This window comes from Spodoptera frugiperda, chromosome 23 (assembly GCF_023101765.2).
Source record: "Spodoptera frugiperda isolate SF20-4 chromosome 23, AGI-APGP_CSIRO_Sfru_2.0, whole genome shotgun sequence".
Lineage (NCBI taxonomy): Eukaryota > Metazoa > Arthropoda > Insecta > Lepidoptera > Noctuidae > Spodoptera > Spodoptera frugiperda.
In genome coordinates this window covers 4633347-4655391 of record NC_064234.1, presented here as the reverse complement: position 1 = coordinate 4655391, position 22045 = coordinate 4633347, and the positions used below count along the sequence as shown (strand labels likewise).

The following is a 22045-nucleotide window of genomic DNA, read 5'->3' as shown; positions in this document are numbered from 1 at the left end:
GTGATGTTATGATAGTAGAAAGTAACTATTTTAAAAGACGAAACGTTTAATTTATCCGTTTATAAGCATCGAAGCAAGAAGGGCTACAGGTAGGGAATAAATAAAATTACCACATTAGTTATTTATTTCAACTTAGAATATATTTTCAACAAACTTCTATTTATACTTTGATTCCATTCAATGTGAACACATTTTGGTAGTTCGATAGTTTCATAGTGTAGGTCCATTTCCCCTGAAAAAAAAAAAAAAAATTAAGAAAATTATTAGTTTTTTTTTTAAATAAATATACCTTTAATGATATACAATGTGCTCACCTAGGGTTTTTAAGAACCCATTGAAAGTGTCTTCATTTCTAATAACACTTGCAATATAGACTTCTAATTTCTTATTTCTTAAACAGAAGGTTTGAATAACATTGGCCAATGGCTGCAATATTGATGGGTCATACACTATATCCGCTCCAATCAACACATCTGGGACCAAATCTTCTGGTAAATCATCAATGGCATTCCAGTCTAGTGGCATTATGCCTACAAATAAGAAAATTAAAAAAAATATTAGGAATAAGTTTTTAAATGATTAGAACTTGAAATTACCATGTTTATTATTTTCTCTGAGTTTCCAATATTTCGGCTATTCATCCTTGATCAAGGCGCTTGCAAAATTGCCAAAATATAGGAAACGAAAATATTAAACATGGTAAATATCCCATTTCAAGTTCTAATGATATTGAATAAGTACTTGATTATGGTTATAACAATTAAATTGAATTAGAAATCAAAAATTAATTTACCAACCAAGTGACTTATCTTGGTCCTTAAACCAAGTAATATTATTCTCTTCCTCTTTTTGCAGTTGTGGAAAGTTAATGTGTATATTATCACTTATAGTCTTCAAAACATCATCATGACAATCAGTAAGCATCATCGATTTGGCATTGCAGTACTTAGAAATTGATATCCCAGTGAATCCTACTCCAGAACCCAATTCCAACACATTTTTATTTGAGAAAATGTTTTTATTGCACAGTGCCCAATCAGATAACATTAACGCGGCCTGAAACAATAATAATTTGTTGATAAATGTTTAAAAAATGACAAATTAAACAGATATTACAGTAGAAAAGTAACTTTGAATAACTGTATGAGTTATTTGAATAACTATTGAAATTTGAACATTGTTGGACTGAGAAGTTTTTGTTTGTTAATAAAATCAGATATCAAATCAAATTAATAATAACAAACCTATTAAGTTCAAAATACCTCCCAAGTCTTCAACCCCGTTGTACCATTGACCACCATATTCTTTGTTTCTTTTATAGTAATGGCATTATTTATATCATTATCTATCAAATAGTGCCGGTAACTAAACCCGTCTTTATCTACATTATTCATACTTGTACATAAATGTTCATAGAATTCATCATGGACCTCCTGATTTCGTTCCAAATGCTGAATTATTTTCTTTAGAAACAAGCTTGCAAACTTGCCGCTTATTGGATACTCTTTCAATAATTTACTGTTCACCGTTGCATCCAAAAATTCCTGTTGCCAATTCCAATCCATTTTTTCCACATCCTCTGGCTAAAATTGAAAATATGTTTATATTGGTAAAAAAATAGATTACTTGACACCGAAAAAAATAAATAAATGAATAAATGAATTAGAGAAGAATATTAAGTGGTCCATGTGCCTTACCAATAAACTGAAATTAAGATTTCCTTGATAAAAATATTTGATAAACTTTTTTACAGAACTTTCCTGACATGGTTCGGACTCGGTGGTCATTATTAACAATGCAATTGATAACAACTTCGTTAACTCTGCAACTAATTTATTATAAAAATAATTTTATTGTGCTACAACAGAATAGCTATTATTTTATGAAAGAAAATAAATTAATATTTACGAGTGCGGAGTGATAAGTCTGGTAAATATCTAACTCAAAGCACTTCTATCACTCCGCCTACTACGTAATAATTAAATTAAAATTAAACAGAAGTTTGGGAAATAAAATAAAGTTCACAATAAATTCACAAAGTTCACAATTACTATATTTAGTCTATGCCAAAACTGTCAAATGTCATCTTTCAAATCTAGAGATGTGGCATGAAGCATAGATAATTAGTCGAGTTTCAAAAAGTTAATTACCAGTGTTGCTTGTAACAAAAATTATGTATCAAATAAATGTCAATATGTGATTCAAAATTTTAAAGTTGAAGTTTACATTTTTATAGTTTTGCTTGTTTACGTTTTACGAAACGGCAATTTAGTGATTCTTTAAGTTTTTCCTCTAGCTAGTAAATAAAATATAATCATGGAAACCGCGAATCCTAGATTAAGGAAGCGCAAAGCTGTGGAATATATCGAAGACGATGATAATGATAGTGTTGATGAAAAAACTCCAAAGAAAAAAGTTAAAACTGTCGCAAAAGCAACAAAAGTTAAAGAAAAAGTTACAAAAACTTCTAAACCTAAAGCAAGTACAAGTTCGAAACGTACCAAAAAGACGGAGGTAAAAGAAACGAAGACATCTCGGAGTAAAGTAACCAAAGCAGCTGTTGAGAAAGATGTAGATGATATTAACTTTAATGATAACAATGACCATATTCACAACATATGGGATGAAGCTGAAATGCTAGCACAAGTGGAGAAAATCCCCCTGCATGTAGCAAAAAATTTAATAGGTCTTCTTACAGAAGGCTGCACCTTACCGTTTATTGCCAGATACAGAAAGACTGCTGTGGATAATTTAATGCCAGATCGGTAAATATACTTAACACAGAGTTATTGGTAATATTTTGTTTACAATCTACTACTAAGAATTTTATTCTGTAAATTTAACTTATAGTAATTAAGGCATATTTTCTGTTTTACTTTGAATTTATTATCATTTGGTATTTTATAAAAATGGTTACTTTTGTTAGTGATACTAGAAACTGGCATTGTTACCAGCTAAAACTAAATACCTAGATTTTTTTTTTATTTATTGTGTAAACATGAGTATGCAACATATTTTGTGCAAGGTCTTAAAATATACATGTAATCAGATTGGTGTGTTTTACCAGCTGAATATTAGTCAGTTAGTAAGACACAAATGGGATTGCGTTTACATAAATTATGAACAAAATCTCATATATAATGTGATAGGGGTGGGACTTCTAACCCGTTAAGGCTGAGTACTACATCTAATTTTACCGACAAAAAAATAATATGGGGTGTTGAACCCCTAATTGAAAATATTGAAAAATAGTGATTTTTTCGGTAAAAATAATTCACAAATTATTTTTTTTTCTCACCAAAACATTATCAAACATATGAAAAAAGTAATGAATTAGTTAGCCAAGGTTATTAGCTACCGTTTGTCGTTTTTTTTTGTTTATACGAAGCATACAACCTTTGATATCAAAAAAAGTAAAAAAAATATTAAAATAGCCATAATTTTTAGGGGGACGACCCCGATACCGACGACGGGGCATTCGACCCTTCGACCCCCGACTTTTGTCGATAAAATTAGATGTAGTACCCAGCCTTAACGGGTTAGAAGTCTCACCCCTATCACATTGTATAGTATTTATATATACAATTCTTAGCCTGCAAGAGTTACATGAAAGTTATGAAAACATAACACATCTAAAGAAGAAAGTGAAGTCTGTCATTGACACTTTGAAGAAATCTAAAAAGCTGACACCAGATATAGAAAAAGGTGTATTGAATGCTCGTAACTTATCTGAACTTGATTTGATTGTAAGTTTTATTTCATTTTTGTATGATTACATCCATTGGTATTGGGGCTTCATCTGTGCTTTTTGGGCTTCATTAAAATAAATTTCGTGAACATCTATTATGTCATGCTTGTTATTAATTAAAGCAGATTAAAGGTCTCAGCACACATATGGGATCGGAAAGGGATCGTAACCGTAACGCCTTTTGCCTCGCTGTCAACCAGGCGTCAACCTACCGTATGCACGTAACGAAAGCGTATCAGCAGCGCCTGTACGTCAACTCGGCTACGGCTAGGCGACACCGCGCTTACGCCTCGCCGTCCCGTCGCGGGAGGGGAAAGGGGAAAGGGTGGACGAAGAGATGTGAACTCGGGTACGGAGAGACGTAAGCGCGGGGACGGAGAAACGTAAGCGCGGGGACGATGAGCCGTAAGCGCGGGAATTCAAGTTCGGAGCCTGTTCCGAGGCGAGGCGATTACGTTATTATTCCGATTAGTGTGCGTTGCAGTAGGGAGTTTAATACAAACCATTCTGAACGGCTCGAGGCGATACGGTGACGATCCCTTTCCGATCCCATATGTGTGCTGAGACCTTAAAGGTAAGCGCTCAAACCTTCTCCGTGCCAGAAGAGGCCTTTGTTCCGCAGTGGCCATTGAAAGCAACTTTAACCACATAGGAAATAAAGATACATTAAACATTTTTGTTTTTTTTTACTATTTAATTTTATTCTAATATTTAGGTACATTGTACTTATTAATTTTCTCTTTTCATTTTTCAGTATGCACCTCTTAAATCACATTCATTATCCCTTGCTGAAAGGGCCCGCAACCTTGGGTTGGAGCCACATGCAGTGAGGGCATTGAATGGAGAGTACATTGATATGAATAGTTTGTGCGGTACTAATGAAGAGCTGAGCACAATTGACAAAGTAGAATCTCATATAACTCATATTGTAGCCGACATTATTTATAAGGATACCAGGGTTTTAGAACATATGAGGAGCCTGTAAGTAGAACAGGATTAAAAAATATTCGATATTTATTATAAATACGAAAATATCTCGTATTTATGTATCTTTACTATTTTACGCAAAATCATATTTCAGTAAAGAAGAAACAAGGTTTACAATAACAAGTAGTAGAACTAAAAGTTCAACAAAGGATAAAGTAGACGATAAGAAGAAATTAGATACTAGGTCGGATCCAGACACCTACAAACTGTACTTTGACTGGAAGTGCCCCAGTCACTTTGTCAAACCACACCAAACTTTAGCACTGAATAGAGGGGAAGATGAGAAAATACTATCTGTCAAAGTGATTGTTCCTGATTGGTTTTATAACAGACTTGAAAGGTAAATAAATACATACTATTAAATAATAGTATTTTAATCTTTCTTTCTTTAAAATTTTAAAGCTAAGTAAATTAGAATCGTTGTTTCTCAGAAATATTGAATCTGTGTAAGACTTAATACGAATTTGTTATAGAAACGTTACCGCGTTTGGCGCTCCGTACCCTTAGTACGCGAATGAACAAACTAATCAGAGCGCCGAAATGCTCTCGTTTCGTTTTCGTCCAACATACGAGAACGTAGGACGAGTTTGCTTTAAACTCGTACTAAGAGTACTGATTGGTTGGGGCTAACTTGTGTAGATAATTGTATGATCAACAATTTTTGCCTGATTATACCACAATAACAATTTATGTCAGAAAAATACAATTTTTTGATAACTTTGACCTTATATGTTTTGCACATATGAGTAGCCTTGAGGACTTTATTATTCCATCATTAATTTTTTTTAGATTTTGTCTGACGTTATGGAAAAGTAATTTCTGGGTGCACAAAGGCCTTGGTGATGCTTATAACCGTCTGATCAAGCCGTGGCTGTCGAGGCACGTGAGGTCCGACCTCACTGCTACAGCGCAGAAGGAAGCAGTCAAAACATTCACCACTAATCTAGAGAAGTATCTTCTAACTGAACCTATCAAGAATAGAATCATTATGGGTTTGGATCCTGGTTTCAGAGCGGGTTGTAAGGTATTGTTCAAATGTCTGTGGAATCTCAAGACAATTCCCAGATAAAGTGAATTGAAATAATCTCATTATATGTTTTGTATAAAACTTTATAACACTAATATAATATGCTCCTATAACACTAATATGCTTAGGTATGTATTTCATATTCATTCTATGTATTTCAGGTCGGTATAATTAATTCTAATGGAGAAAAACTGGACGCGTGTACCATACATCCAGATTTGAGGCAACAAAAAGCGTTTGATCCCGCGGCCAAACAGATAAAAGACATGATTAGTCAATATAGGTAAGCTTAGCTGCTTATGGTATTTGTTATTATCTCAGTTTACAAAATAACATACATACATAACCTCACACCTGTCTCCCATGGGGGTAGGCAGAGACAATGTAACGCCAATTGCTACGAATCTTACATACCTCTTTCGCTTCATCAACAGTCAAGTATTTTCATGCATGCTCATCGGTTAGTGACAAACATAATTGTTATTTCTTGTATAACTTAAAATGTTTTACATTTTATTCTTTTTTGCAGTGTAGAGTTGATTGGTTTAGGAAATGGTACAGCTTGTCGTGAAACTGAATTATGGCTGAAAAGTAATAATATATGTGATAAAGTTCCTATTATTATTGTTCCCGAACAAGGCGCCTCTATTTACTCTGTAAGCAAAGAGGCTCAGAAGGTGGGTTTGTATCAGTTTTATTTACGTTAAAATATGGTTGGCACACATCCATTCTCTAGTCTAGTTATTACAAGTTTATGGTAATAAAATCAAATTAGACTTGCTTCACATGTCATGAAACCACATTGCTTAGAAAAATATTATATTACTTTAAGGCGCGGTGAATAGACAACTTTTATGTATTTGAGGGGGTGAAGCAGGTGAAGTGGGTCTCGTGTACTGAGGGGTGCACCGTGCCAATGTCATTGATACGCGTATTCCATTTTATTTAGGAACGTAATTTCGCTACTATAGTTTCATGGACGAGTGGCCCAGTGCGTTGCTGTCTAGATTCGCGTTCTGTGATCCTTAAGATCGAATCTCATTACTCGTATTAGTTTTTGTTTTCTTATTTTTTCAATATTATGTTGTATACATTTTTATTTTATTTTTATTTATTTTTTTATGACTAAAACCGAAATCGAACAATAATTTACACAAACTTACTACTACTATAGTTTTTGCGCTAGTGACAGTTGCCTGTATGACGTTGACGTCTCTCAGTACCACATGATTAGGGATGGACATTAGAAAGATCTTTTTTTATCGCTATCGATACTCGCAGCATACATTATTTATTCCATTAGATTTTATTTGAAGACTAGAACATTCTGGTTGGTTTTAATTTAATTTACTATATTTACGAATGATTTAACATAATATGAATGTGGTACAACTAAAATGCTAAGGCATAATTTTTAAATCGCAGCAAAGGAGAAGGGGACTTCTCCATACATTTCTGGGCCCAGGTGTTAACTGAATCAAACTAGCCTTATTTGTAAGAGGATATAATAACAAGGCCTCACTGAAAATTTGGTGAAATTTGGCTATCCAGGAATCAAGTTATACGTACCTAATGTAGTAAAAGTGAGGTTATATTATAACATTGCAGTTTTTATGTGTTTTTTACGAAATACTTTTGAATAGTTTTGGTTGTGTTATGGTTTTAAGCAAGGAGTGTGTGTGTCGTGTCGAAGATCTGACACGTTTGGCTCTCCAGTGCTCCAAACAGTCGCTACAGTCGAAGACAAGTTTTTACATTCAATATTCTGCACTTAGGGCCTATGCACACCATGTTTTTCTCCTACAGTGCAGTTTGTTGTCGTTTGTATCGATACAAACGCGCGGCACCAGCGCGTGTGTATCAATAACACGCGCGTTTGCATCGCTTCCGCATCGCTACACACGCGTGTCTGTAATGTATCGCTACAAACGCGCGTCGACGGCGCGTTTAAAAAACGTGGTGTGCATAGGCCCTTAGAATCAGTAGGCACTAATCTTTTAAAAACGGACAGGAGGATATATAAATAAAACACCAATATTAGTATAAAATATGTATTATTCATCTTCAATAATTATGAGAATGTCATCTAAGAATTGTGTAGGGGGCGGGGTACGTATATTTTCTTGGTATCTTTCCCAACTGAGATACCATATTATACAGGCTGAGATGCACGCCACTGACGAATAACTGATAAAATCGCCACATCTTCCAAGACTCTTCTGCCAATACGAGTTATTGCGACCAGTCGCAATCGTACAATCTACACAGCGATCCATGTCGTCAATATCCGATTGATAGGCTTAAACAGTTGTCCAAAATAGAGAGTCAGGTAATTTACGGCCCGGCCACAGTTTCTGGCGGTGCGGGGCGCGGTAAGGCGAGAGGCGCGGCGGGCGGCGTGATTTGCGGTGGTATGCCACAGCTAGACTAGTAGCGACCACGGCGGCGTCAGCGGTGGACGTATTTAGAGAACGGTTAAACTATTAAAATGCTCCTGTCAAAACTCATTATTTTATGTTAAAAACATGCGGTAGAAACAAAATTATTTGTTTCGGTCGCGCGATAACTGAATGCGTCCGCCGATGCCGCCGCGCGCGCCGCTCTGAGCTATGGCCGCCTTGCTACTCGCTAGTACATTTGTTTCACTCGCACACCGCGCAGCCCGTCGCCGCCGCGTGCCACGCGTCTTCTCCCCGCGCCGCAGGTCGCGCCGCGCTGCGCGTCGCCGGTAGCTGTGGTATACTTCTTAAGTTCTCTACCATTTGTTTTCGCCGCACACCGCTTGCCGCGTCTCAAACCGCGCCGCAATCCGCGCCGCTCTTGGCTGTGGCCAAGGGGTTAGAGATGCAAGATCCGTCAAAAGTCCTTTATAAAGCCGAGGTCGTGGGGTTTAACAATAAAACATGGAAAATACGTGCGCACTCAGAACGAAACACAACGAACGAGTGTCATCTGTCAATCGGTGACTGACTGATCTCAGACAGAAGTGTTTTAAGAAGTTTAAATCACAGAGTACGTATACGCATAAATGATTAAATAATCATTAATGTTTTATAACTTAATTTAAGTTTTCTCGCTTCCCAGATAGAAACAAGGTACCATATTTTGTGATTTCCCTTAGAAAAATATGACGGTTTTTTTAATATACATTTCAACTAGTTAACTGCTGGGCCCAAAAGTCCCCTTCTTTCAAGAATGGTACGGAACGTTACTGAATGTGTCATCTGCACCATGCTACGCGGTAATAGTATATGAAAAAAATAATTGTATTTACACAACTTATAATTCAAATCGATTTCGTACAAAAAATATACTGACAACCCAACTTAGAAAAAGCTAATTACAAAATAAAATATTACAAACAGCAAAAAGATATGTTAGTGAATGATTATTTTCTGAGCGGCGATTGACACAAACTGACATAGGTCCACCAAGCAGCGCGCCTCAGCGGTCACTACCGGTCCGCGTAGGAATGAAAGAGAAACGAATAGATGTCATGATCGGACGACGTTTTGTTCGATTCGTTCTGAGTTATTTATCATGAACTAGCAAACTCGGCGAACTCCGTTTCGCCACCAATGATTTTTTTTTCAGAATTTTCTTTGCTATAAACCTCACGGAGCCCGAGACCTTTCCAACGAATGCAAAACCGCGCAAATCAGTTAGTGCGTTCTAGAGTTATAGCGTCAGGAAGGAAAACCCGACTTATTTTTATATAATGAATTATATTAATTCTTACAAATATCTCATTTCAATCGACAAATAAATAAGGCAGTTCCCTTTATTATTTTAAATTACGTCACTGTTATTAATTTTATTAAGATATGTTCATAAATAATATAGTTACAATGGCTAGAATTTCAATTTAAATGGTAAGTTTATGATTTTTTTCTATCGAGAAAATTTATAGAAATCGTGTTTTGAAGAAGGTGGTCCATTCATAAAAATGATCAAGATTAACATATATTTTTTTTGTTGCTCTAACATGTAAACATTGGGCAAAAAAACTGTTGAATCAATCCTATTTTGACTATGCACAGCGCCTTAACATTTGTAATTGCAGGAACACCCAAATATGGATCCAAATTTAATATCAGCTCTGTCAATCGCTAGGAGAGTGTTAGACCCCTTGGGAGAACTTATTAAAGTAAGTTTTATCATTAATATTATACTTATTAAACATTTGTATAACATGTCTTTTATCATCATCATCATATCAGCCACAAAATGTCCCATGCTGGACATAGGCCTTCTCCAATGTCTTCCAGATAGGTCGGTTGGAAGCGACCTGCATCCAGCGGCTCCCTGAGACATGTGTTTACTGTAATTGTTTGAATTATATTCTTAGGTAGACCCCAAGAATTTAGGCGTTGGAATGTATCAACATGATATTCCTCCAAAAATGCTGGAGACAGCTTTGGATAGTGCTGTGGAGAAAGTAGTCAGTCTTGTTGGGGTCGACATCAATACTGCATCGCAAGCCATGCTAAGGTATATATCTATAACTTACTTTTATAATCTGTCCATAATAATTATAGTATTATTCCTAAACTCGCATCTGAGCATGCTGCTCATGAATAAGAGTTCCAATGTGACTTGAAACTGGTAGAACTCTTCTGTTATTTCACATGAGTAAACCGTTATTTTCAATTAACACTGATATGCTATTATCATTTCCTAAGGTACGAAAAACTTATTTAATTTTCATGTTTATTTCCAGGCGCATATCAGGCTTGAACGAAGGAAGAGCTAAAAAAATCATCGAATATCGCCAAGAGCACAATGGTTTTGAATCAAGAGCAGAGATCCTGAAGGTTACAGGCATTGGAAAGATTACATTCCAGCAATGCGCTGGATTTTTGACGGTACTGGGTAGTTCGGAGCCGTTGGATACCACTATTATACATCCCGAGAGTTATAAAATAGCAAAATCGTGAGTTCGCATAAACATATTATTTTGGTTTTTTTAAAACGTTCTTTTTCAGTAGATAGCGCTTGCATTCACAGTCTCCAAACACAATTTGCAATAAAATACTGACTTTCGTAATAATTTCAGATTTGCCAAAAAGATTGGAGTAAATATAAAAGATCTCACAAAGCCACACTTCCCACAAATGGTTGAAACTAAAGTATTAACTATAGATATAAGTGAAACGAGTGCGGAATTGAACACTGATGTGTGTACGCTGGAGCTCATAATCAATGCGTTCAAACAAAAGAAATATGAAGACAATGTGATTACGTTCTGTAAACCCGTTTATTCTGTTGCCGTGCAAAATGTGGATCAACTAAAGGAGGGTACGAGTTTGACAGGTAACACATTAATTGTATTACTTTTCATTATATAATCTTAGTTATCTTTTCTATAAAAATCCATAGTTTGGTACTCATAGCACCACCATTCACCTTTTTCTTTATAAACGCTGCCCCACATTACGATTTTCTCCTGTGTCGTAGTTTCGTTTACAAACAAACGACTGCACCAATCGTGCAGTCGTCAGTTTATACAATGTTCTGAGTGCCAAGTACGAATAACTATCGCATTCGTAATGTATACGTATCGAGACGACGAAACGTCATGTCGTATTTCACATTACCGGTTTTCCATAAGATAAGATAACAACTTTAACATTGTTACATTTAAAATGAGGACGAGTCAACTCCAATATGAGTTAATGGTAGAATTTAAGGAAAAGTAAGTAAAGATTTCAAAATGTTTGCTTGATTAGCTCCTTTTTTATGTGCTGGACAATAATTTTATGTGCTTCAATTTTTTATATCAGGAATGGAGATTTGTCTAAACACTCCGGTGGTCCCCGGGGTCGCAGTTACATTCAGGGCAAATGGAAGGAGCCATACAGTCAGCAGCGGACAATACGTTCGTGCAAACATTGCCTAAGCCTTTAATATTTGATGTATTATCTATTACAGATTGGAATATTCCTGGGACCAGCGGCGAGCCTACTATATTCCCAGCACTCACCGTTCCCCACGCAGCCTGCCCTGCGCCAGCGCCTCCACCAGCGAAAAAAACTAAAGCCAGTTTAATAATAAAAATGTGTATTGAGAATGACAGGAATGCTAGAGAGTATGCTAGGGAGCGTGAGAAAAGATATGATATGAGAGAACAAGAGCGTTTGGATTGGCGACGAGAGGAGTTACGAATAAAAGAGATGGAAATACGAGAGAGAGTAAGACAGAAGGATGCAGAGCTCTTATTACAGGCTCAGTGGCAGGAAATTATGAAAGAGGGGTTGAATGTGTTAAAGAAGTATTTAGAAAAATAGATGATTAGGTAATTTGTATTTGTAATTTTATTTTAATGTTATTTTGTATATAAACGTACATTACATATTTTTAGGATTAGGATAAGATTAGGTTAAATAAGTTTTTAAGTTTATAGTTATTAACTATAAAAAGAGGTATTTGTTGAAAAAAAAAATAAAACACTTGAATTAACTATGAGTCTATTTATTCTGTCCACCAAAATGTTTTGATATATAGTGTTAGTGATTTCATAGAAAATTCTTTCGATTGCGATACGAATACTTTCTCGATAGTTTTCGTGCTTAGCACTCTGAAATACATAGTTTCGTGATAGTAACTTAACAGTTAGAGAATTACGAAATGCTAAATTGAAACCTTTTTATACTTACCTTGAAACTTCTAACAGGCGTTGCAGTCACGCTTGCAAACACTCGACAACGAATCCAGAATATTCAGCTAACTTGTTGTTCTAGGTGTCGTCCGCAATGTAGTTCCTTTCGGCTGTTTTGTCGACTGCGGCGTGGGCGACAATGGTCTCATCCACCGAAGCAACTTAGGTGGCCATCAGACACCAAAACTCGGAGACAGGGTGGCGGTCACCATCATAGGATCACCAAAACCCAAGAAAATACAATTAAGATTGGACAAAATCCTAAACTAGACTGATACCAGTATGTATCTTAACTTATTGATATTGTTGATTCAGTAAATCAGTTTTCAAAAATAACGGTTTATTTAATTATAATAAACGTAGGTAGAATAACAATAATCATTCCGCTTCCATGATGGGAGACTGCTTAGCGTTGAGGCCGAAATTGTGGAACACTGCCTTGTTGACAATGGCATCACATATCCCAGAAGTGACCCTGAAAACACGGGTAAATAAACGAGAAATAATCGCTATCGTGAGACATACTAAATTAACATAAAGTTACAGTTTACTCACGTACATTAATGGAGAAAAGCTCTACTAGTTTTGAGTCACAGAGGGACTCTTCATCATGAGCAGCGTGCGCAAACGCGGCGACGTCGAAACTAGTAGAGCTTTTCTCTATTAATGTACGTGAGTAAACAGTGATTTTTAGTTGTCCTTTTTAAATCACGGTTAATTAAAAAAACTTGATATATAAACGTCTCCCATACCTTCGACTCAATTTCGGCTTGACTTCCCGAGTGTACACTCGCATTACTTGTTCATAAGTCGGTATTTCCTCTTTTGAATAGTATTCTATCTGAGATCTGAACATTTTGCTGTGCATGGCGTCCCTGTAATTAAACAGAAGGAGAAAATCTAGAGTTTAAAACACGTTTGTTTAAAAAAGATTGCAAAAAGGACCTTATACTAAATCCGTATAAGGAGAAATCTTGTAAAGCAGAATGAAATCATTACCATAATATGCCGTCGATAATTCTGAGTAAATCTGGAATAGTCATGGAATTGCCTGTGGTTGGACGTTCCGCGAAGTCAGTCACGTCTGATGCTAACAAATCGTAAGGCGGGGGCTGAAAATAAAATCTTTAGTCAGCAGTTTGTCACTCAAGTGGAAGTCACTAGTGCAAGTCACTAAGCTCATGAAGGAAAAGAAAGCCAGAGTTATGATTTAGTGAGAAATGATATCTGAAAGAAAAATGAGTGATGATTTTATACGAGAAAATTGAAAGCAAAACATATTCTGCTGTACCTGTGCCCACATTTCTTTTAACAACAATCTCGGGTATCCATCCCGCTGGCCTTTCGAAGACACTGACACCGTCATTGCCAAGTAACTTGGTTGCGGTTTTTCTAAATCCAGCACATACGGCGGCGAATCGTTTATACCCTAAAGATCGTAAAAACATGCAAATTTAACCTTTATCAAACAGTAACAAGACTGAAAATGTTTTGTACACTCACAGGGTGGAACATTCCTTCTTCAGTTATAATAAACTCTTGGTTACATTTCTCGATCTTGCTTCGCCACAGAAGTCTATTTTGTTGATAAATCTTACGATTCGTCAAATCTAAAATCTCGCAGGCAACAGACGTCCTGTTAAAATTGCAGGAAATAACAAAAATAGGTAAGTTTTTGTACTCAATCTTTGAAAAGCCAAAAACAAAATAAATGGGCCCAGATACCATATTCATGTGACTGGAATCTTAGATACTATTTAAAATTATCAGAAGATAATAATGTAATGTTATCGTACGTGAAAGTGGCAGGCTCCTGGAGTGTGTAGGCAGTCATTGTAATCCACTCCGAACTCTTGGGTTGGATCACTCCCCAGCACGGCGTCATCACTACGTTCAATATATTCGCTATTCTTTCTCTACAAATATAAGTAAACATAAATATGTTAAAATTACCATATCTTTTGCCCAAATATAGTCAAACTCTGTACACTACAGGCAGACCGATGTTAGACATAATTATTACTAGTCAATAGAACTAAACTGCGTTCTATAACATCTACTCGTATCCTTATCAACATCATTAGCCAGAAGACGTCCACTGTAGAACAAAGGTTATGTTGTCGTTCATAGTGATAGGGGATGGTGCTCTAATCCCCACGCTTGGCAGGCGTCTTGGGGATCGCAGTTAAATTACCGATACATTTTGAGAATGCTATCGCCCATTCCTCGGTGGCTGGTCACAGTTTTAGGACGTACCCGGGTCAATGCGTATTCTATTTCTATCTAAAATGATATCAGATCAAGAAGATATTAATTTGGTAATATGTATAATACGCTTTTCTGCAACTCACGGTAGCCAGATGAACCTCATGACGTGGTCAGTGTCATTGCAGATGCTTATTATGTCCCTCGATAAGGAGTGCGTCGGCATCACCGGTATTGTCAGATGTTCCGTCGACAGATATACCTGAATAAAATGTATTATTGCTCTTTAAACATTTTCAGTAATGAATCTTTCGTACGATAATAAACTAATTTGACTGCACGGTTGGTACGGTGAGCAACTCTTTGTCTGATCCACAAATTATTGTTTCGCGTCTGGGTGTCATGTGTATGTGAACTTGTATGTTTGTAAACGCACTCACGACACAGGAGAAAAACCAAGAGTGGGGTAACGTTTAAAAAAAAAATCATTCATGTACTCTCTCTTTGATAATTTAGGGACAGACTTCAGGGAGAACTGACAATATAATAAACATTTATTTTCTTACCACTTCTTGCCTGTGAGCCTCTCTGATGACTCGCTCAACAGGCAATGGAATGTCCAGTCTGGTTTCAATACAGTTCGGCAGACCTCCTTCCCCTTTCACTTGAATCCTTTCATTTTCATAGCCGAAGGAACAGAGGAATACCACCTAAATGATTTTATAATAAGTAATTGTATATAAAATACTTACTGAAAATATTAACAAACGCACTAGTAGCGGCTAAAATTTTTAATATTTTTTCTGGTTTCTCTGGTATCCCATCACCAGATTCTAACCCGTTGAATGAACAAGTAAAAAAAATTTGACGTTTGACCGGAGACCTGACTTTATGACTTATTTTTTTTTTATGAGACATGCCGGTAATCGAGCAGACGTATTACCTGATGGTAAGCAATCGCCGCCGCCCATGGACACTTGAAACACCAGAGGCTTTACAAGTGCGTTACCGACTTTTTAGGAGTTAGTAATTTAAGGGTTGTTGTTCGGGAATGGGGATGGGGAAGATTGGGAAGGGGGGAATTGGGCCTCCGGTAACCTCACTCGCACAACGAAACACAACGCAAGCGTTGTTTCACGTCGGTTTTCTGTCAGGCCGTGGTATCACTCCGGTCGAGCCGGCCCATTCGTGCCAAAGCATGGCTCTCCCACACTTATTTTTAATACTTAACTTATATTTTTTTTAAATCGGTTTATAAATACGCATATCAACTATTTTTTCATAACAGCGCCTGAATCGTTTAGTTACGTTTATTTTCATAGCAGTTTTTCAGCTTATGAAGTTTTAAATAAGTGTTAGGAAGAATGCCATATATTTTTTTTCAATATCATACGTTTTATGCACGTTCGGCAACGCTGATCCATCTTTTTTCTTTATTTTAGAAATAATTCTTCTTACCTCATATTGTATCATTTCCGTGGGCATAAAAGCAAACGGTATGGCTAGTTTTCCAAGGGGCGGTACTTCGGCAAAGTAGAGCAAGCAACGAATCACAGAATCTGGTTTACTATTACCGCGAAGTAAACGCCAAGTAGTGAACACATCAGTGGGGTTGTACAGCCATACGATCTAAAATATGTGTAACAATTAACTTAATAGTTTCATAATAATCGTCGGGGGCTGTTTGTATAGAAACTTATCCTAATCTACATTTAAAATCCACAACCACTCACCCTTATAACTGGATCCAGATTATTAATGGGTACTTTACCACAGTCCATGACCGCCAAATACCCGTCTACTCCAACAGGTCGACGCAATGGCGTCAACAATCCCCTTGTATTCAAATACGCGTAAATATGGACGTATATGTAAATTGTTCTCTGATTCGGCATCGTCATTACGTAACATAACGTGTTCATTCCTTTACTGGAGTACGTGAATTTTAGATAGAGCAGGTTGGGATTGTCAGGCTACAAAGGTATTTGGTACAATGTTATTACCTTAATTATACTTTTTCTGTAGACACATTTGTTCACAAAAATGGCAATAAGAAATTACCGAAACAATTCCGCTTAAAGGGTACAATTCCACCAACTCCCTATGCACGCAGGTATGTCTCATTTCATACCTAGAGGTAGCTATTTTCACTTGTACCATCTCACAGTCACAAATCTTCTCTCTACGGAGATTCCAAGGCACAGGCACTTGGTACACACAGCCCATCACAAATACGAGCTCGACGTGGTCAGCTCGGACACATAAATCAGGAGCGTAAATATTCACCCCGATTGGTTCATTTGGTCGACAGTCCACGAAAGCCTGATTAAGACTAGAAATAATGTAGTCGTTTAACAAATAATATAATAGGTAGCTCTTAAATAAACTTGACTGTGTAACTAATGACAAATTCTTACTTACTCTTCAACGTTGACGATATTCCAAACACAGTGATTGCTGAGAATTACTGGACATTTATTCGATAGTGTGCGCTTCACCTAAAATCGTGTATAAATGTTATAAGAGGTACATCCTCTAATCAGACAAGATCTGTGCACCAATTTCTTAATACTCACCTTAATTGTAGGATAAATCCCATCGTAATAAATGGTACATATCTTAGTTTTTATCGGTTGTATCTCCTCAACTTCGTCATTTTCCGTGCGGTAGAGGACAGTATACTTGATACAAAGTTTCCGTGATCCTGCCCCATCAGGGGTCACCGTCATTTTAACGGTGCAGTGGTTCGATGGTTTCAAACTGTTCTGTATTTGGATAAAGATATTTAAAAGGTGAAAATCTGAGAATGTTTCTAGGTCTTTTGACTATCTAATGTATAATATTCCTTGTTTTAGAAATGCTACAAACTTTGCATAAAATATGTACCACAAAACAACTCACCACTGATGAATCGATTTCGAGTCTATCTCCTGAGTAGTCATCTCCCATACCTCTAATAGTATGGTACAACTTAGACGTAAAGTAACAAGAGCCATTGTTGTACAAAGTCACGGGCAACGTGACGCTTTCTCCAACAACAACGTCATGGAGATTATTGTCCTTTGGCAAAATCTGCAGGTCGGAAAAGATGACGTTGCAAGAGCGGACAGAATTAGAAAAAAAAATGCCTTTTATTTCATTTACTAACCCTCAAATCGGGAAATTCCGAAAAGCCAGAAATGGCAATGAACACTTCTGTTGGTTCCCCAACCGCCCTAAAATAATTTGATTTTTAAACATATTTTTTAGAGTATTGGTTCATTGTACACCAATAGACAGAAACAACAACTCACTCTCCTTTGATCAAGCAGACACAACTTAAAGTTATGGTCGTTTCATACACTTTGTCAGGGATTTTCGGGAAGAACCACCAATGATAATGTATGATTTCTTTAGGTGGCAAAATAATACATCCGCAGTCATCAGCTCCCATCCAGTCGACATTACATAATACCCGTATACTAAAATTAGAAGAAAAATTAAGTGTTGCTTTACCAAAACTATATTCTCAGCATTAAAGTAAATGGGCATATTGCACATACTGCATTTCCATCCTAGTGAGGTTGTGAAGGTACGAAGTGCAGTAGTTGGTGCAGCCAGTGATCGTCGGGGGGAACTCCAGCATCGCATGCGTTGCCGGATGGTATCCGTGGGACATTACCTCCACTTGACTCATTTCTGCGTTTCCCGTGAAGCTGATAGATGTCTGTTGAAGTTACAAATAATCAATGCTGTTCAAAGCAGAGATATAATTTTTGGTTCTGACTCAATCAGTCTTTATGATTGACAATGTGAGGAGATTAGTTAAGCATCTTTAATATTAAATTAAGTAATTTTTGTAGGCTATAATAAAATTTTAACCGACATTGTATCTGGAAACAAGTGAAAAAGCCACACCTACTAACCTTTTGCACTTTGTTAATAATAAGGTCCCACGCTTCACAATAATCCCCAAAACATTTTGGTTCCAAAGCTACTGATATAATCTGCCATCCTCGGCTCGGAACGATTCCACAAACTGGCATTACTACGTAATTCCTTTAAACAATTTAAATATATGAGAAAGCATCAACTAAAGCGCACTTTTGTAGTTCAGCTCATAAAATATACATATATAATGCTGATAAATGTAAGATACATACGTGCCATATGGTGGATCAAATTTAAAATGCATAGGAATTTCAAACTTGTTTGACAGCATGAAATTAGCGAAAGTGGTCCTGGTTGGTACTGTTGGGGGCAGAATTACCTAGAGCAAACAGCAGTTGATATACAACAGACATGTAACAGCAGGGAAGACTCATATAAATAGGTGGCCGTAAATACCTCCGAGGGACAATCCCATTCCGTCACCCATTCGACGCATGGCATCCACGTGTTGCCTGTACACGGAATGCGGAACAGTAAGTGCTTCAGCCTGATCTCATCGCTTACAAATTTCTTGACTTGATAGTCTCCACACATGAGGTACCCATACACTTCGTTTTCAATTTTAGGCCTAATCAACAACAATGGTTAAAATTTAGTCGTAGTTTTTTAATATTAGCAAGATCAAAGATTGTAATACATACCTGTATCTGACAGTAAAGAGTCTTGATTCGTTCGGAGGTATAACAGAGGCGATAGGATCTACTAGGAATACGTTATCTGGATCTGTAAATTAGTTAATTACTTGATAGTAGCATCAAACCAAGACATGGATAAGTATAATTGACTATTTCTTTTGTTAAGCACGAGGCATTAATTGAAACAAACCTGGCATCCATTGCATATAGCCCTCTTGATCTTCATGATTAGTGACACAAATTGTTTGTGATATGTTCCTGGTGACGTCAGTAACACTGCCAGTACCGAAGTCAAGGTACCTTTCGAACACTGAAGCAGGCGGTATGTAAATTAGTCGGTTCAGACTATTCTCCATCAAATGGACGGAACGAGACTTCTGTTTCCAACTCTTCACATACACATGCTCTCGGATACTAAGTAATGGGTTTCCAGGTAAAACGACTGTCGCATACACGTTCAGGAATAAGGGATGCTGAAATTACGCATTAGTAGCGTTTATCCTTGTGGACATAATAAAGTATCTAATGGGACCAAATTGGATTCATTGTAATGGACGAGAAAATTGCACCGTTTAACCTATCGAGTCATTTGAAGAACTGAAATGAGCAAAACTGTGATGCCAGTCTATTGTATAGACTTGGATATACTTTACATATACTACCTAGGTAGGTATCTATTTAATTCTCGTAAGACACTAATGGTGACACTGGGAGGGGCCACTCTAAAAGATCATAATGACGGTAACATATAAGGGCGCGTTCACATATAGCGTCCGTTTTACAGGTCCGTTTAAACGTCACATAATACAGTATTCCGTATCCAGTAAAAAATACCGATTCGACAAAATAACAGCAATCCGTTTTACGGGTCCGTTAAAACGTATGTGTTATTAGCGTATGTAGTTGTATGAGCCAGTACACATATAATACAGTATTCCGTATCCAATAAAAATACCGATTCGACAAAATAACAGCCATCCGTTTTACGGGTCCGTTAAAACGTATGTGTTATTAGCGTACGTAGTTGTGTGAGCCAGTACACACATAATACAGTATAGCGGATCCAGTATACTGATCGGTTTATCGGATCGAACTGCGCCAGGCTTGGCACGGGGTCTAATGGATCCTGTAAAATAGACGTTCTATGTGAACTCGCCCTGAATCACCTCCAGTAGCAACGGATCCGTTAAAAAGGATCCTATAAATGCTGTGTGAATACTATCTCCAGTAGCGACGGATTCGTCAAAACGGATCCTGTTAAAACGGACGTTATATGTGAACGCGCCCTAAGATGATTAGTTTGAATAGTTCCGGTACTTTACCTGATGCAGGACCAAACAAACCAGCTCTCCAGTATATATTCCAAGAGGTATGCCAGTGAACATAACCGTTGTTGTTATAGTTTCGAAAGCTCTGATGAGACCGCAGTTACCTGTTGAAATCTAATAGAAATTTGAATAGGTTTATTAATCTATATGCTGTTCGTTAGCTAAAACTCGAGAACGACTGGACCGATTTGGCTAATTTTGGTCTTGAATTAGGTATATGTAGAGGTACAGGAAAGGTTAAAAAGGGTGAGAAAATGTTTGAGCCGGCACAAAGTTTGCCGGATCAGTTAGTAACTACTAAAAACAATTTTCACTGAAGAATAGTTAGTAAGGAGTCATACTTGGAAACATCCTTGTCCAGAAGCAGGCATGTACCACTGGTATGTCGTATCCACAGACGAATGGTTCACAATATTGATCACCTCCTTTCTTTGTTCCGTTACATTTTTACAAATCCGAAAGACCAATTTCTTTTTATCGAGCTTTACTTTCGGTCCTATAAAAGTAAGATACCTAGGTGAAGAAAATGCACATAGAAAACATTGGAAAACGCAAGAACTACCTACCTACCTATATTGACTGATTAATATTCTTCGTCTATGAAGATTGTTGACAAAAACTACAGGCAACTAGGTACTCCTATCAAACAGGGAGTTAGAAATATCAGGCTGGAAATATTGCAATAGCTGGATCTCACCATAGCTTCTGCCAGTGACAGTGAGCCTATACGTATTGCCACTAGTGTCATCCACAAGATAGTATTCAGTGAACGACTGTCCTACAATATTGGGCTTGAACACTATCTTGATTCGAGCAGCATCACCAGGCTGCACGTAGCTCGATGTTATAGATATGTTGAACACATGATCCACGCTGTTCAAAATATAGATATTTGACACCCTGTACGTTAGACCTTTCTGTAATATAATAGCAGATCTTCTGTTACTAAGGGAGAAGTCCTAAATAAGAATAAACAATAAATCTTATTTTTTGTGGGTAAACATATAGAGGTTAACTTACATCAGTATTATTTTTAATAGCAATCGTTTTCTCGACAGCAGTATCTACTGGAATACTCCCAAAAGCTACTAATTTGACATCAGATGTGTGTTCGTCAAATAAAGTCTCCAATTGGTTATTAGATTGCATTTTTACCTCGTCGTGTTTGGCTTTAAATAAGCAATCGATTATAAGTCAAATATGTTATTTAACTGTTTATCGGTTAGTCAACAACGTAAAATTCAAAGAATTTATAGTAAAATCAACTGTACTATCATTATTTCCATTGTTATTTTATTTTTAAAATTAGCGCCTATGACCACAGACAAAATAACTTCTAGTTAATCTCCAGTATCAACCTGTTCCAACTATTATCAGTCTAAAATAAAATTATTATGAAAGAACTAGCAAACACGGCGAACTTCGTATCGCCAGCAATGATTTTCACTGTTTTCCTGCTTTTTTTCGTGAATTTTTCCTGAATTTTCTGCTATAAACCTTACGGAGCCCGACACCTTTCCAATGAAT

At 36.8% G+C, this 22045-nt stretch overlaps 3 protein-coding genes across 5 annotated transcripts; 1 reads left to right on the top strand and 2 right to left on the bottom strand.

Moving 5' to 3' along the window:
• Positions 1-114: 114 nt before the first annotated feature.
• On the bottom strand, positions 115-2041 carry LOC118267293 (protein-lysine N-methyltransferase EEF2KMT). Its single transcript, XM_035581214.2, has 5 exons — positions 1698-2041; positions 1263-1583; positions 798-1056; positions 315-530; positions 115-232 (listed from the first exon to the last, which is right to left on the bottom strand). The coding sequence occupies exons 1-5, from the start codon at positions 1785-1787 to the stop codon at positions 123-125; spliced, it is 996 nt and encodes a 331-aa protein (XP_035437107.2). The 5' UTR covers positions 1788-2041; the 3' UTR covers positions 115-122.
• A 147-nt stretch (positions 2042-2188) lies between these two features.
• On the top strand, positions 2189-12756 carry LOC118267001 (S1 RNA-binding domain-containing protein 1). 2 transcript variants are annotated; one of them, XM_050702984.1, is made up of 12 exons: positions 2189-2765; positions 3593-3746; positions 4503-4729; positions 4830-5075; positions 5525-5759; positions 5924-6045; positions 6292-6439; positions 9826-9909; positions 10111-10253; positions 10483-10695; positions 10819-11075; positions 12503-12756. In XM_050702984.1, exons 1-12 carry the CDS (start codon positions 2317-2319, stop codon positions 12688-12690), a joined length of 2466 nt encoding a protein of 821 aa, XP_050558941.1. In that variant the 5' UTR covers positions 2189-2316; the 3' UTR covers positions 12691-12756. The 2 variants fall into 2 exon arrangements, with proteins under 2 accessions (XP_050558941.1, XP_050558940.1); XM_050702983.1 differs by lacking the exon at positions 12503-12756 and adding an exon at positions 11694-12168.
• LOC118266999 (cilia- and flagella-associated protein 65) lies at positions 12740-21852 on the bottom strand. Of its 2 annotated transcripts, XM_035580700.2 has the most exons (26): positions 21539-21852; positions 21216-21435; positions 20860-21014; positions 20513-20632; positions 19381-19663; positions 19197-19278; positions 18952-19123; positions 18768-18874; positions 18531-18663; positions 18168-18331; positions 17919-18086; positions 17774-17840; positions 17527-17697; positions 17202-17390; positions 17047-17123; positions 16687-16957; positions 16359-16598; positions 16084-16254; positions 15192-15335; positions 14772-14887; positions 14217-14336; positions 13924-14056; positions 13712-13849; positions 13420-13532; positions 13173-13295; positions 12740-12895 (listed from the first exon to the last, which is right to left on the bottom strand). In XM_035580700.2, exons 1-26 carry the CDS (start codon positions 21665-21667, stop codon positions 12799-12801), a joined length of 3903 nt encoding a protein of 1300 aa, XP_035436593.2. In that variant the 5' UTR covers positions 21668-21852; the 3' UTR covers positions 12740-12798. The 2 variants fall into 2 exon arrangements, with proteins under 2 accessions (XP_035436593.2, XP_035436594.2); XM_035580701.2 differs by lacking the exon at positions 21539-21852 and having other exon boundaries at positions 21089-21234.
• Positions 21853-22045: the final 193 nt, after the last annotated feature.